The sequence below is a fragment of the Scophthalmus maximus genome, chromosome 18 (assembly GCF_022379125.1).
Source record: "Scophthalmus maximus strain ysfricsl-2021 chromosome 18, ASM2237912v1, whole genome shotgun sequence".
NCBI classification, from domain to species: domain Eukaryota; kingdom Metazoa; phylum Chordata; class Actinopteri; order Pleuronectiformes; family Scophthalmidae; genus Scophthalmus; species Scophthalmus maximus.
This window is the reverse complement of record NC_061532.1, coordinates 16,699,040-16,714,558: the sequence shown is the minus strand read 5'-3', so window position 1 is coordinate 16,714,558 and position 15,519 is coordinate 16,699,040. Positions and strand designations below refer to the sequence as shown.

General features: G+C 46.2%; 1 protein-coding gene across 7 annotated transcripts in view; it reads left to right on the top strand.

The window, feature by feature from the left end:
- The window catches only part of LOC118290631 (nesprin-2), a 75,242-nt gene that overhangs the window by 17,554 nt on the left and 42,169 nt on the right, over window positions 1-15,519 (top strand). For all 7 annotated transcript variants that reach the window (XM_047328883.1, XM_047328884.1, XM_047328882.1 and 4 more), the window contains 18 exons: window positions 379-486; window positions 1,458-1,755; window positions 2,253-2,431; window positions 2,535-2,853; window positions 3,371-3,535; window positions 3,677-4,018; window positions 4,178-4,314; window positions 4,827-4,959; window positions 6,440-6,610; window positions 6,708-8,378; window positions 10,493-10,663; window positions 11,486-11,641; window positions 11,768-12,009; window positions 12,099-14,136; window positions 14,223-14,557; window positions 14,647-14,791; window positions 14,914-15,114; window positions 15,207-15,466. In XM_047328883.1, the coding sequence (XP_047184839.1) occupies window positions 379-486; window positions 1,458-1,755; window positions 2,253-2,431; window positions 2,535-2,853; window positions 3,371-3,535; window positions 3,677-4,018; window positions 4,178-4,314; window positions 4,827-4,959; window positions 6,440-6,610; window positions 6,708-8,378; window positions 10,493-10,663; window positions 11,486-11,641; window positions 11,768-12,009; window positions 12,099-14,136; window positions 14,223-14,557; window positions 14,647-14,791; window positions 14,914-15,114; window positions 15,207-15,466 (7,071 nt within the window). The remainder of the gene's footprint in view (window positions 1-378; window positions 487-1,457; window positions 1,756-2,252; window positions 2,432-2,534; window positions 2,854-3,370; window positions 3,536-3,676; window positions 4,019-4,177; window positions 4,315-4,826; window positions 4,960-6,439; window positions 6,611-6,707; window positions 8,379-10,492; window positions 10,664-11,485; window positions 11,642-11,767; window positions 12,010-12,098; window positions 14,137-14,222; window positions 14,558-14,646; window positions 14,792-14,913; window positions 15,115-15,206; window positions 15,467-15,519) is intronic.

Sequence of the window (15,519 nt, the reverse complement as noted above, 5' to 3'; positions counted from 1 at the left end):
TGGGATTTGTTGGGTTTTCCCTGTAATATTGTAATATTGACCTCACTATGTAAAGTGCCTTGAGACAATGTATGTTGTGATATGGCCCTATACAAATAAAATTGAATTGAATTGAATTGAATCTACTGTATAGTAGGTTTTGCATATTGCACACGAGCGTCGTGTGCACTCGTGCCTGCATTCATGCTGCATGTATGAATGGATTTTTTATTTGATAGGGACGGTGCAATTTACTTAGTGCAAAGTACAAAGCCGGAAACCGATGAGAGTTTATAGCTGTAGCTAATTTGCAACTTTTGTCCCTTGTCTGTGTGTGTGTGTGTGTGTGTGTGTGTGTGTGTGTGTGTGTGTGTGTGTGTGCGTGTGCGTGTGTCGCAGGTTGCAAAGGGAGAGTGAGCATGTGGAGCAATGGCTGCAAGCCGCTGAGGAAAAGGCAGCGAGGGCGGAGGATCTTAGTCTCCTGTCAGAGGAAGCACTTAATATAAGGTAAGTTAAGGCAAGGTAATGCTCTGTTTGCTGTTTTTGCAAATCTTGTATTAATTAAGACTTCATATGTATTTGTGAGCTGTTATCAGGCACTGGGAGCGGCGTCCGTATTTAGGCTCAAGTTAGTTTATTGACTTCCATGAAGCAGCAGTACAATACAAATTAGTCATACGTGACCAAACATCCCATATGCAAGTCTTGTCTGCACATGAATAAGTCCACGATTTAAATTCTTATTAAATAAAGCAGCAAGATTCTCTCTTTCCAAAGTAAAGTCGGTGCTGAATCTAATCTGATGTGTACACATCGGGAATCACGATCAGGATTGAAGTGAGGAAATAAGCACCAGATTAATACAATTGAATCAACAAAGTGCAGTGGTTCTGACTTTACAGACATGAGTTGTGGAGGTTGTTTGTCCTGTTATTCACCACCAGAGGCGACTGACTCACGCTGAGCCACGTGACCGTTTGTTGACACACAAAAGGTGGAAAATCGTAGATTGAGATGTAAAGAATGACACAACCCTCTTTTTTTTATTTTCTATCAATAATTCAGTCGACGGCCATTTTGAAAGCTGTTTAATATTTTTTAACAACCAGTACAATAATGTGAAGCCTGATTTGACCACAATGTTTGGAGGGAAACGGTCTGGAGCTCATGCTTATAGTAGGTAAATCAAGCTTTTAATAAGGTGCAACATCATATCACACACGGTGTTATTACTGTATAAAGCCTTCTCAAGTTTAAAGGCCTACATACATTGTTTTAATATGAAACTATGACTATGAATTTCTTTTCTTTTGATTCTTATGCACTTTAAATGAGCTTCAAGGTTGTGACAGATGGTCGGTAACCTTGGCCCGACATCGACGAAGCTTCATTTTCGTCCGTCGCCCCATTATTAACGTTGCAAAGTGTGAATAAACCGTAACTAAACGTCAGCTCCCCTTTCGTGTCGCTCTCTGCAGGGCGAGGACAGAGCTCCTCGGTCAGCTCGTGTCGTCCTTGCGGCGCAGTAACCTTCAGCGGTCTGCGCTGGTGGACGACAGTCGCAGGCTGCTGGAGCGATACCACCTCTTCCACGCCGACGCGCCGCGCGGCTCCGAGGAGAAGCGGTGCTCTGTGGGCGGGGACGTCGAGGCGTTTCGGCCTTCGTCGAGGTCCGCAGAATCCTGGGTCGGCGACCTTGGGCGACCCGGCGACGCGCCGCTCGGCGGAAGCCCCCGCGGCCAGAGTCCTGTGGAGCAGACACTTCACCGTGCTCGAGTAAGACAGCTTGTACAAATCATACCCTGCAACAAATCTGAGCATGATTCGTTTCAAATTAAGACGCAACAACTACTTTAGTCTAAATCACATGTGAACAATGGGCCTGTAGGGACGTTCTGCAATAGGGCAAGGATAATCATAGTGTTTTAAATCAGAATTAATTTGTTTTTGTTTCATATTGGTAGAAACGGGAGTGCTCACAGATGTGTTTTTATGGTCACACCAGGGTGTGGTCCCACTGATCTGTTCGTCTACATTCGTCCCTACTTGTTCCAAAACTAGGAGTGTCTCTTCGTCTCTGCAGAACTTACGTTACGACGACTGTAAATTACAGAGACTCTCCTGCACAGGGCTGGTGTTCGTGAGACAAATGTGTCACTTGTGTCTGCACGTTACACTGGCCCGGAATCACGGAGACGGGGTTTTTTTTTTTTTGTAACTTTGTCCTGAATGGTTTATCCACGGATCTGTAAAAAAAACCAAATGTGTTTCAGGCCGTGGTGAGTGCAGCGGCAGACGGAGAGGCTCGCCTGGAAAAGCTCAGAGTCGCTGGAAACGGTTTGAGCCACGGGCCGCGCGACGGAGGCGACCTGAAACGGGAAATCCAGGACGGCGTACGGAAAATGGAAGAGCGGCAGAGGATCCTTCTGCAGTCAGATGAGCCTCATCACAGGTGAGCAGAGAGTGAGAGGATGATTTTGAATCAATAGGATGATATAAGAGAACACTTGAAGGCAGGAGAAGCTATAATCCCTCGGTGTCTGCTGGTGGGTCAGGGTTCTGCAGACTGATGCGGAGATCCCCTCCTCCTATCTGGACAGGCCACAGGAGGTGCGCCACAGAGTGGGAGAGCTGCAGCGTCAAATCACTGGGCTCCCCGCCTCGTTCCCCTGGCCCGGCGCAGCCGAACGTAGGCGAGCCTGCCGTCTGGCGCGCCAACTGTGGGCCGAGTCCGAATCCCTGCAAATAACCCTGGGCAGCCTGGCTGGGCGGAGGGGGGGTCCGGCTGAGCGAACCAGCGACCACGACATCTGGAGAGATTCCTCCTGGGATGAGCTGGACAACTGCTGCGTGTCACTGATGGCAGAGTTGAAGGTAAAAGTTTCACACGACTCTAACACAACTTTACACGTTAAAAGTCATAATCATGGTTGATTCCCAACCAGGGCCACTTTAACCCCAGGGGGTACTTCTGCAGTATACAGGTAGAGTTGCTTACCTCATTTGGAAAAAAGAAAAGAAATATGATTTTTTTCTTTAACATATCCATATGTATCTGTAAAGAAGGAAATACATTTATTTTTATTTTTAATAATAAATATTTAAAAATCAAAAATTATTTGGAAGTGTTTGATAAATAGTTAAAAAGCTATGATGAAAGTAAGTTAAGTAATAAAAAGTAAAAGGAGAAATAGTTTAAATATTTTAGACTAAGGTTTGGCATTAAAGGTTTGGTCAATGTTCTGATTTGATAAAGATGCATTCATACACCAGATTAAAAATGCCCTGGTGTCCACTGGGTTATTTATTTAATCACAATAAGTATACATTCTTTATTAACTGTTATAAGCCCCCCTGACTGTGGCTTGGTTCTCCCCTGACATGTCCACAGGATGCATGTTCCCGCCTGGAGGAAGGTGCGAGTAATGAGGAACATTTTGGCCAGTTGCTGCAGGACTGCCACCGCAAACTGACATCCCTGCAGGACCGGACGTCGGCCTGTCGGGCCCCGAGAGACGGCTCAGCTGGACCGTCCACCGATGTGCCAGCTCTGGAGGTGAGGGTCTATAAAGCAAACCAGCCTGTAAATCATGTACAAGCTGTTTATGTCACATTTCCTTACATTTTGCCACCCATGTTGCATTTCTATTCATAAGAACGCACAAAGTGTTCATGCACAACCCCCTCCGCTTTTCAGGCGCTGCTACACGAAGTTACAGACTTGGAAAAAGACATTCTGCAGCTCGAAGCGCTGAAGGACTCTATCGCAGACACTTCGACAGCCGAGGCCCAGGCCAGCCTCTCCCGGCAAGTCGGCAACCTCCAGAGCCACAAGAGGGCACTAGATGGCAGCATCAGAGGCAACCTGGCGCCGCTCGCAGCAAACGGCAACCACCGGAGGGTTCGGCAAGTTAAGGAGGAGGTCTCCTGCGTTCAGGCGGCCGTGAGAGGCCTGGCCGACAATGTTGGGAATCTGTTTGTGAACCATGAGGCGTTGGCTGACGTGAGCTTGATCAAACAGCAGTGGTCTGCCATACAGGTAACATTAGAGATCCTTTAAAATGTTGTTTTATCCCATATTAGTTCATGAAGGAATATGTGCTTAATGAAATTGCCTTTGTGCCCCCCCCAATCAAACCTGAAATCTTATACAGCCGGCAATATTTTCAATTGCAAAAGCATTTTGCTCCTCCCTCAGGACTTTGATTGCAGGCTGACAGATTTGGCCGCACGGGTTTACGGCCTGCAGAACATTGGAGAGTCCGGCATCACAGCAGAAATGCTTCCTGCAGATGTTCTTTCGACCGTTGATGGAGTTGCAGAAGACTTTGACAGGTACTTCGTACCTCATTCCTGGTTTCAAAAACAAAAGTTGCATTCCTCAGAATGATTAACTCCCCCCAATGTTCACTCACAATATCCCTGCAGCTTCTTTTTTTTTCATGTCCTGAAGTGTGGCGCAGACAAATGTTAAAACATTAATCACGATCATAAATAAGAGCAGGTAGACATATCAAGGGGAAACTGGTTCTCTGCATGGACCTCAAGACTTCCCTTGTTCTTCAGCTTTATATATTCTTCCAAAAGAAAATCAATTCAAAGTTATGCCAGAAAAGGAAGTTGGAGGAATAGAAATGTTGTGTTTGCAACAGACAGTAAAAAGAGTTGATTACATAATATATTATAGTGTATGGCTTGAACTTTGGAAAAACTTTCAGTATACCAATAAAAACGGGCTACCACTTTGGTTTCCACATGTATTTTCTTTTTATTAAATGTTTTAAATATCACATGAACTCATTACCAGGCTGTTATTTCTCTCTCTCTCTCTCTCTCTCTCTCTTTAGCCTCAGGTCAATTTTTCTGCAAAACAAGCAGGAGTGTGAAGAAACCACTGCTTGTGTGGTGAGAGGGGTCATCGGGCAGCTGCAGCGTTGGAGCCAAATGACGGTACAAGCTGAACCGCCATCGCCCAGCCAGGTAAGACACATTTTTCTGTTTCGTACAAAGCACAATACTGTAGGCAGAAAATAATAATCTGCTTTTAAATGAATTCAAAAACTATTCTGAACTATATCCAAATGAAAACTGCAAGTATGCCGCACTCTAACTAACCCCTCATGCCATTGTCTGACGGTAGGTATGTTCCAACAAAGGCACAAAGCTAAAACATCCAATCTTATTTGAACCTGCAATGATACAAAGAATATAGCTTTTATAGGATCGGCCTTGGGAGAAAAAGGATTGTACCCAGCAGGGCTTTTGTCTCTTTTAGAGTCGTTCTTAAAATGCCACAGGTCCATTATTCATACTGGAATGGGAGTACCTCCTCCCCGGTGTGGTACATGGCGAACATAATAGATTGTCCTCACAGGGGAGCATGTGGTTCATTTTGTCAAAGGTTTGGTATTATTGGAGATCATAAACATGTTTTTCCCCATCAACCTTAAATCTGCAGCTGCCAAAAACACTTTGAGCTTAAATCCAACTGAGCTATTCCTGTTTTGCAAGTCTAGTAATGGTTTTTACGTAGGTATGTGTACAATTAATAAACTGTTGTCAGTGATTTGACATGATAATCGTTTACTGATGAATAAAATGCAAGAATTATCTAAGTATTTCAAATCTATTAGAAATATTTGGGATCAATTTCCAAAAGATTCACAGCTTAATATCAGATGGTTTGCCAATACAATCATGTTCCACAAAGGATGGATTGTAATCCATAAAAATGTTTGGCCCCTACATCTGGCCAAAATTTTTAATTTTCCCAAGATTACTTCCAGAGAACATGGTTAATTATTATACCTGCTAAGCATCAGTATGTTAGCATTGTTATTGGGAGCGAGTTAGCATGCTGACCTTAGCATTTGGCCTTAAAGAACCATGCTATAAGATGTATCATGAAGATAAAAATGTTGTTAACTTTTCTTTAGCACCGAAATCTGGCCAAATTGAATTGTTTGTCCAACATTACTTCCAACACTAATCAACCTAAGTTGTATTTTGCGTTTAGAGCTAAAGCGCAAATGCTAGCCGGCTTACTCCCTAAGAAGATCATGTTAGCATTGTCGTTGTGAGCATGTTAGCTTGCTGATGTTAGCATTTGGCTCAAAAAAACCATGCTATCAGATGGGTTGCCAACACACTCATGTTCCCCAAAGGTGAACATGTACTCTTAACATTATGTTAAGAGTACATTATGCCTGCTAAGCATCAGCACGTTAGCATGCCGACGTTAGCATTTGGTTCACAGCACCATGCTGTGTATCACAGAGAACAACTTCACACACATACCAGGAATACCAAACTGTCGGAGCGTTGTTTGTGCCGGCTGTTGTGACACCACGCCAATAGTGCGCTCACTGTTCCCTCTTAGGTCAGTGATCTCAACGAACTATTTTCTATTAAAAGGTGTTTTTCCTTTCACGAGTTCATAAACCTGTCTGTGCTCCGCTAGGCAGCTCTGGAGGAAGGTCTGCAGCTTCAACAGTATCTCCGAGAGGTGCTCTCAGACAAAGATCATCTTCTGAACTGTTTGGGCACAAAAGTGTCAAAGGAACTGGAGAAAGACGCTTCGGATGCCCTCGGCGAAAGCGCACGTGCACCTGAGGCCTCGTCTAAATGGCCGGTGAGTTGCATTTCAGCCACTGAATGTTAAAGTACAAAGCGGTGATGGCCATATAGTACGGTTAATGTCTTTTTGTTCAACTTCCTGGGTTTCGTAGGTGAGTCGAGGTCACGGCGACGTGGAATTGGACAAGAGAGAAACTGCTGGAGAAACTTTTGGAAGTGACACGTCGCATTCAGCTTCACCGGATGAGACGCCGGCCGTGTGTCCTCCAGAGCCTCCAGCCCTTTCAGCAACGGACCAGGACAACTTGGACAGTGTTCAGAATGACAACGTGATAACAAAAGGCTCCCGCTACACTCTAGACTGTGTTTCTGTGGAACGAGCAGACATTTCAGTCGTATGTGTTCCAAATAGCTTGATGCAAACGGCCAAAAAAGATGCCGTAGTGTCTTATCCAGTCCCAAATCCAAAGATCCCAGATGTTTTAAAGTCAGAAACCCGACAGGAACCACGACGGTTAACATCTGCTTCACCAAAAATAGACTCGATAACTGATGTTAAGCCAAATGATGATATTGCCAACATTAACACTCATAGCAGCCATCAAAACACTGGGCACAGGACAACTGCTGGCAATGCCTCAGTCCTGGACTCAAAACCGTCCGCTTTGACGATGGACAATACCCAAAAAATCAGTTCATCTGCGTCTGGATATTTAACGGCACAATCAAACGCATCCAAGGGAGTTGCTGATGCTCAAGGAGTACAGGAACGGTGTGAGAACACCAGTGTGACCCCAAAGAAGGTGTTTACAATTGTGTTGGACTTGGAGCCACACAACATGCAGGACAATAAACATGTTAGCACTTCAGAAATCCCCATGAACTCAAAGGGAGCCGAGATGTGCGATGCAAAGCTCACAGAAGGTGAAGTCATGGGGATCCCTGAGGAGAAATCTGACCTGCTCACAACATTAATCTGTCCAGAATCAGACAAAATGGACTCCCAAAATATAGGAGCACAATCTGAGACATCGAAGGCATTTAATGATGGTCAAGAGAAAGAGAAGGATACCAATGCGAGCCCAAACAAAGTGTTTACAATAGTGCTGGAGTTGCCTGTGCACCAGGATGTACAGCAAAGGGTAAATGTAGAAGCCAGCAGATGTTCACAGGGAGCAGAGCTGTGTGGTGCAAAGCCCGCGGCAGTTTCAAAATCTGATCTGCTCTCAACATTATTTGCTCCTGAAGCGGATGACACGGACCTGAAAGGCCGTGAATCGAACGCGTCTCGAGTGGCTGACTCGCCGTCAGAAGATGCTGACCGTGTAATCGCAGTGTCCTCCTCGGCTCAGACGAGTGCAGAGTGGCAGGAGGTACAATCTCCGAGTGCCACATTATCAGAAACTCGTGAACCGATGCCCAATGTGCAGTCGCTCAGCGTCGCAGGGTGTCAGCTCGCCGGCGCTCGCGCAGCAGAAGCAACGTTTCTGAGCGTCAAAGAAGAGGCGACAGATTCCCGTCACTCCGAGAAGCGAACGCTGAGCTCAGGCTTGTGCACTGCGGAAAGTCCAGTGCGAGCCGGAGACGCCTCTGCGAACCGTGACACTCGCACACCTGCCGGTGACAGCGAGCACGCGGTGGGCGCCGGCGCCGCAGGTGAAGGACGTGCAGAGTCGGCGGCAGGAGAAGCACGTGGCTCCGAAGGCCCGGAGTCCAACCGCTCAGAGGAGCCAGTCAGACGAGAGAACACTTCGCTGCTGAAAGAAGGAAGCGAATCACAGTCGCCGGCGTCGCTGGAGCACACAGAGGTGACACAGGGACAGGTGGGCTTCATTTTGAAATTTCTTTTTAAGTAAAAAAAAAATCATTTTAAGCTCTTTTTTTTTGTCAAACTCTAATACAGTGCAGTATGATGCAGTTTGTTTATCTGTCTCATGATTATACAATAATTAATACAGCACTGGCTGTTTCCTTCAGTCTGAAACGGCTATAATTTTTCTACAAGAGAAAATATATGTAAGTAAAATATCAGCAGATAAAGAGAAAAAAAAATGAGCACGTTTTAAACATTCAAAAATTATTATAAAAATCCTCATCTATTTTTTTTTTTGCATTTCATATCCACATTGAAGACAGCGAACAGGAAGTAAGAAAAAAACAAAGTGGCACGACTCTGCAACAAAGGTCAAATAGGCAAAGTTGAGATTACACGTTCAGCATCTTAGACCTCTGCGTCTCCACGACATCCCATGAAATTGTTCCAATACTGTCGGTTGGCTGCTTTTACAACTTTTCAAAAATAATTAGAGAAACAAAATGTTAGTTAAAGTAAAAAAGTTTGTCCTCCCAGCGGGCAGAAAGACCCCAGATGTCCCCGATGAAGTCACAGGTCCTTTCCATCAAACGTGGTCTTCTTTGACATTTACAAGCCTTTCTCCTTTTCCCCCGTCTCATCCCTTCACCGTAGAGCGGGCGTGTGTGAAGTGTTTCTGACATTTTGCGACTGTCATTTAGTCCTGAACTTTGCCCTTCATTAAGCTGGAACTTAGTTGCTTCTCGTACTCGTGTTCCTCTCACCAGTTGGCATTTGAATGTCATAACTCGGTCCAGTCATACGCGTTTGTTTTTTTCCAACTCTTGAAATGTTGGTCATGAATTTTGTCTCGTGACAAATGAGAGAAGTCCATGTCACAGGTGTACAGACCGTGTTCACAGCAGACATTTTGTCATGTCATTGTCTCTGCCTCTGTTCAGTTCAAGTGTCCCGGTCAATCATGATTGTGCGACAGTGATTTTTTTTTTTACACCGACCTACATATATTCACTGCCACAGAAAAAAAAATACAGCGTAAGACAGAAAAGATGTTGCTACTTTGCGTGTGCCAATGCGTTTTTGCCTGCTGCAAATCTGTCAGTATGTGCCGAGCAAATGCTGTACCATGTCCTTTTGTTGATGTGTTTTGATGGTACGGGCCACAGTGCAGTTTTTTGAGGAATTTCATTATTACGAGTAATAAAACAACCGGCCTTCGCTCTGCAAACAGCTGACTTCTTTTTCTTTTGAACTCTGATTGTCTTAATGTCCCTTCAAATTCCCAAAAGATTTTTCATTTAAGCAACAGTTCTTTCGCGTACGACCCTAATTGCAGCAAACAACAAGTCGAGTGTATATTTCTGGTTTGAATGAGCACGAGTCCGGCGGAATTTCCAATGGAATTAGATTTGAACCGATAGAGATCTTTTCTTTTATTCTCATTTTTCTTTTCCTAATTTGTCCATTTGAGATATGTGATTTGACCAGTAATATCAAAGTATACATATGTATAGTGTTCATATGTTAGACTTTTGTTAGAAGTGTGTTCAATCTGTTAAAAGTATTTATACAGTATACATATACAGTTAACTTTATCGACTGCCACTTGAGTGTTTTCCATTTAATTGTTCACACCATTTACAGTGTGAGAATCTGTTGCACTCTTTGTTTGTTTTTGCCTCCAGCAAGTCAGCGGTACGTTTTTTGATCCTCTTCAGGCTCCACCTTGTACCCAGCTACAACACACCTCTTGGTCGTGCCCGTGATGTTTTAAAAGGCACCTCCCCTGTTTGTAGTCTGGTAACCCAGCAATTCACGTCATGCTTTTGGTGCTTCCCCGGTCCAACCGAGTTCTAACAAATCAATACTAGTTCCAATGTGTATGGGAGGCGTCACTCTGTAGATGAACAGACAAAGTCCTTCGCCCCCGGGGCAGGCTGCTCCCTACCCAGGCACATTCTTGAGTTAACTGTACTGACTCGCCGGGCCACTGTCAACACGATAGCACTTACGGCTGCGGAGCAGGGAAAGAACAGGAAACTCTGTTATTATCTGTAGGCGAGCACAGGAAAGAAGAAAAAGGTCAAATGTGACACCACCCCCTTTTTCTCGTGCGCTTTGCAGCCTCAGATGCGAGAAGGCATGGAGCCTGAGAGGACGGCGCCGGGTTCCTCAGCTGATCTCGGTCTGGCTGCGGGGACGGCGGCGGCGACGGCGTCCCACAAGCATGGATCCACCATGCAGGATGTTTTGTCAGAGATACAGAGCTTGGTGGAAAGAAGTAACATAATAAATGTGAGTATATCAACTGTTTTTTTTAATCAAATAGGAGCAGCTTGCTGCACCTCTCTGACAGTTACTGTGGGCGTGTTAAAAAAATGTTCATTCATTGTACAATGTAGCTAAATGGTGTTCAAATGAAAATGTAGTTTTTTAAGCGTTTTATTATAAAAATTCTAAGTATAAATGCATGAGTCCAAAAGGGCAAGAGGTCAATTATAAATGCATGGAACAGTGAGTAGATAGGAGCAGCAGTGTTTTGAATGATGTGCGTGCATGATGCTGCCCACAGGAAGTTATACAGGAAGCACCCAACAGATACAATAATTTCCTGCTGGGTCTAATTACCCACCGTATTCCGTTCATGTATGGACTTTCTTCCTTATCTGTATTCCAAGAATGTGCGCTTTTCATTTTGAGAGCATTATATCCTCATTTCATCGTCAGATTTTGAAAACCCTGCCCGCCTCTCCCTCTGCCAAATAGCTGCCGAAGCAGCCCTGGGCGTGAGGACAAGCACTCAAACTGAAGCACGGGACATTAGTGCTGAAACAGTGTATCTTGGAATTCATCGTTCCCACCGTTCCCGCAAAACAATAATATTAAATTTTAAAAAATTCCATTACAACATGATCCTGGCATGCAGCAATTCAATTTTCCCCACATAATGTAACTGAATAAACAAATAAGCATTAAATTGACTTAATTTTAGGAGACATGGCAGTCTGATCTGTTTTCTGCCAGTTGTTCTCCTTCTGGTCAAGCGGCTTAGCAAGCAGGTCTCAAAACAGGTCTCCCACCAATGTTGTGTTGTTCTTTATTGTCATCATGTTACAGAGGACGCCGCACATTGATTTAAATTGGTATCTGAAGTCCTCGCCTGGCGAACAAGAGATCCGATTGGTGCGGACCGTCCAGTGGGTCTTAGCGTGTCGATATCAACCGGCGGAACTTGACGTCACAGCTATGGCCCAACAGCTGGAGGAAGCAGAGGTATGTGTAGTACTTCTGATTACTTCTGTTTCTAATGACATGTCCTTTTCTGTAACAATTTTACTAAATGAAATAAAATCAACCCAATGGTCTAATCCATTCTAAAGCCAGTTCTGTCCACTGTAGGGTTACAGGTCATGTGTGCAGGAGCAAGTGGCTACGATGAAAAGCACGAGCGCCGCCAAGGATTGCGACCCGAATGCCTTGCGAAGAGCTGAAGGGCAGTGGAGGGCGGCACTGCTGGACGCCTCCGCCACAGTGCAAGTGAAAGCAGCGCAGCTGGATCAGGTCAAACAGTATCACAGACAGATGAAGTTGACGAGAGCTTTTCTGGAGGTGTTGGCTGCCGAGAGGGAAAAAATGAGCTTGTGAGTAATCTTTCTTTTAATCTGATCGGACATCATCATCACTTGACAGCGTTTGATAATGTGCATCTTTTCTGTCGTCGTTTTGTCAGAAATGCTTTGGGGAGTAGTGCCGTTCAAGCCGACAAACTTCAGGCCCTGCTGCAAACCATGGAACAGAAGAAGAGCATAATGGAGGAGCTGCTCCACCTCAGCAGCCAGATGTCAGTGCACTTGAGCTACGCCGAAAGCTCAGGTGCTCTTCTTGCCCAGCTCGGAGATGTCCAGGAGCAATGGAGGCTTTTAGAAGCAAGTATCAAGAGGGCCCTGGAACACGCCGCAAACTCCACCTCTCAATCCTCCGTTCTTGTAAAAGAGGCCGAACAGCTCAAATCCAAGCTTGAAGATCTTCAGAGTTCCGACTTTGAAAACAACGACAGCAAGAGCGATTTAGAATCTGTTTGTCTGACCACAGATCTGAAACTGTATCACCAGCTTTATCTACACCTACAGTCCCAGTCAGAAGCTCTCGTACATTTCTCTCTGGGTCAGAAGGAGAAGGACAAGGTCCAAAACCATCTTCAGGAGTTGGGGTCACTGCTTGATGTCACCAAGAAAAAGCTCCACGACTCCACGTGCGGCTGTGGAGACGTTTCTTCCGCCAAGATCAACAAACAGTTGAAAGACTTGATCGTGTGGGCCAAGCAGGCAGAAAACCACATCTCCACGGGGAAAAAATTAGCCCTTTTCCCCGAGGAGGCTCGTGTTCAAATCGCTGACATGAAGAAATTTCAGACCGGCATATTGTCCCGACGGTCCAAGATGCGGGTGCAAGTTGAGGGTATGACGGGAGTAGCCTCTGATATGGAAAAGGAGGAAAGTGACCAAGTGCTGAAGACAATAGAAGACCTCTATGAAGCCATTGCTGACAGCTTGGATCACGTCCTCGACACCATGAAGAAGCACTTGCAGAAGAGGGAGAAGCTCTTGTCCCAGCTTGCTAGCATGGATGCCTGGCTAGCGGAATCGCACGCTACGAGAGACGCCTGTGCCCACGTGGAAAATGTTTCCAAAGCTGACGTCCAAAAGCTGGAGAGCGAGCTGAGGAGTCACAAATTGGCCGCTGCGGAGATCCGGAGCCGGCTGAAACTGGCGGAGGCCATGGCAGAAGGCTGCAAGGATATCACAGTGGGCTTGAGTCCGGGGGAGAGCCGCTACCTTGTCAACAGACTGTCGGGCCTTTGGACAGAGCTGGACGGACTGCTAGCTCACGAGAACGCGACCAGCTGGGAATTAGAGGAGCTGATTCATGAGCGAACCTCTTCGGATGAGGAACTGTCAATCATCCAGACTAGCCTGGAGAAGATTTCCATCGATTTGGAGCAGCAGAGGTTCCCTTTGACTCAGGAGACCCTTTCAATGGTTGCACATTTGACGCACGTGCTGGTGGAGAATCGGTGTCAAGCGCAAGAGCTTCAGCACTGCAATGAGGCCAAGCGAAGTGCCCTGCTGCACACCATTGGAGAACTGCAGGACAAGTGCAAAGCTCTGAGTCGCAGCGCCTTCGAGCAAGACAAATATCTGCACCTGAGGAGACAGATGGAGGAATCGAGGGACATTGCCAAAGAGCAAATCCGGCGGGCCAGAGAGAAATTGGTCAGTGTCGGGGAGAGGTTCAGACTATGCCAAACGCTCCTTGTTGAACTTCCTTTGGTGAAGACACAGTGTCAGGAAGCAGGGGACCAACTGGAGGCCCTAGCTCAGGAGCTGTATCCATCTCAGCTTCATGCAGAGAGGCAGAGGATCCGTCACACCGTGGAAACGTTGGTCTCCATGGAAAATTCTGTCACAGACGACATCATAAATATGGAGGCCAAACTTCTGCTAGGTCTGCGCTTTTCCTCGGAGCTTCCCGCGCTAATGGAGCTTTTCCGAAGAACCAGAGCGGAGCTGGAGGGAGCCGAGCCGGTCGATCCAGATGAGAAAGCGATAGATGGTGCGTTGCGAAGATACTGGGTCATTTGGAGAAATATGAAGTCTGGCATGAGGGTAGTGGAAGCTCTGGGACGGAAACAAAAAGTTAACCTGAAGGACTACGAGGAGCTTCACTCTCTTAGAGATGCGGCCATGCAAGAATGTCATTTAGGAATGGTAAGCTTAAATATTACTCCCACATATTTCTGAGGGTTTCATACTTTTCTTTGCTCTAAACTCCCCTTTGACAATTTGTTCAACAGGAGAGTTTATCCCAGGCTCGAGAATCCTTAAAGGATTACCAGTGGGCTGCTCAAGGAGCAATAGCATATCTTCATAATGCCGAGGCCACCTTCTTGTCAGCTCTCGGAGGGTTCTTGGACTGTACCGAGGAACAAAGACAGACCCAGCAGGCTCTAGAAGCTCTAGAAGAGGGATTTCAGGCTCATATCTCCCACCTTGTGGAACTGCTCCCACAGCAGCCCTGCCTCTCCCACCGAAAAGTCGAGGAGCTCCACATCAGCATTCTCAGCCAGTTGTTGGTGGGAAGAGCCGTCCTGGAGGCCCAGGCCCAGCTCCGACTGGAGTCCCTGCAGAGGTACTGTTCTTGTGTCTCAGAACCAATTCTGCACACCTTTTGTCTTTTCCCTAAAGAGTAAAATCACCCAAGAAACACATTTCTTACAGGTGTGCAGTAAGACAACAGAGCCACAGGAGCTGTCATGAAGACGTACGGCAGCGTCTTTCTGGGTTTGAAGCCAGACTTTCGGAATGTGCTGCCGTACAAGTGACGTCATACGACAAATGTGTTGCCCAACAAAAGAGAGCTCGGGTAAGTTCTGTGAAGAACTGTCAAGCATTTTCTAATACCCACTGGATCACCTTGGTGATATAGGAATGTATTTGAACCGTTTACAGCAATCCCAATTCTATACTTTCATTTCTTCTCGAAAGCTTCTGATGGACGATCTCTGCAGCCTCGCTGGGAAGATTGAGGATCTGAGGGCTGCGTGTCCGATGCAGGGCTGCGGGGTGGGGAAAGACGGTGAGCTGGGCGCCCTCTGGCGGCGCTGGGTAGCATTGCGACGTGGTGTGGGCCTCCTGATGGCACACGTAGAACAGAGGCAAGAGGAATGGAAGGACATCACCACAAGTGTGAGTTCACCAGCCGAGCATCTTTCTGTGCGACTTAAGGCAAACAAAAATATGTAAAGATAATATTTAAGTTTTAATTCTATTCCTTTTAGATGCAGCAGTGTTGCAGTTTTTTGGCCAGTCTTCAGGCCGAGGTGCCCGACTCCTCCACCGTGAGCTTCGCCCAGGAGATACCTCAGGAGCTTCTCGCCCAGGCCGAGATACACCAGGCTGGTCTGGAGCAGGAGCAGCAGGACTTGGCCTCCCTGGAGCACCGACTGGAACACGCCCTGAGCTTGTCTAATTCCCTGGATCCCGTCAGTCCAGGGCCTGTCGGCAAAACGCTGGTGAAGATCCAAGAGAACGTCAGGAGGTAGGATTTTTTTTTTTTTTGTTTGTGTGTGTGTGTGTGTGGAGGGTGATAAC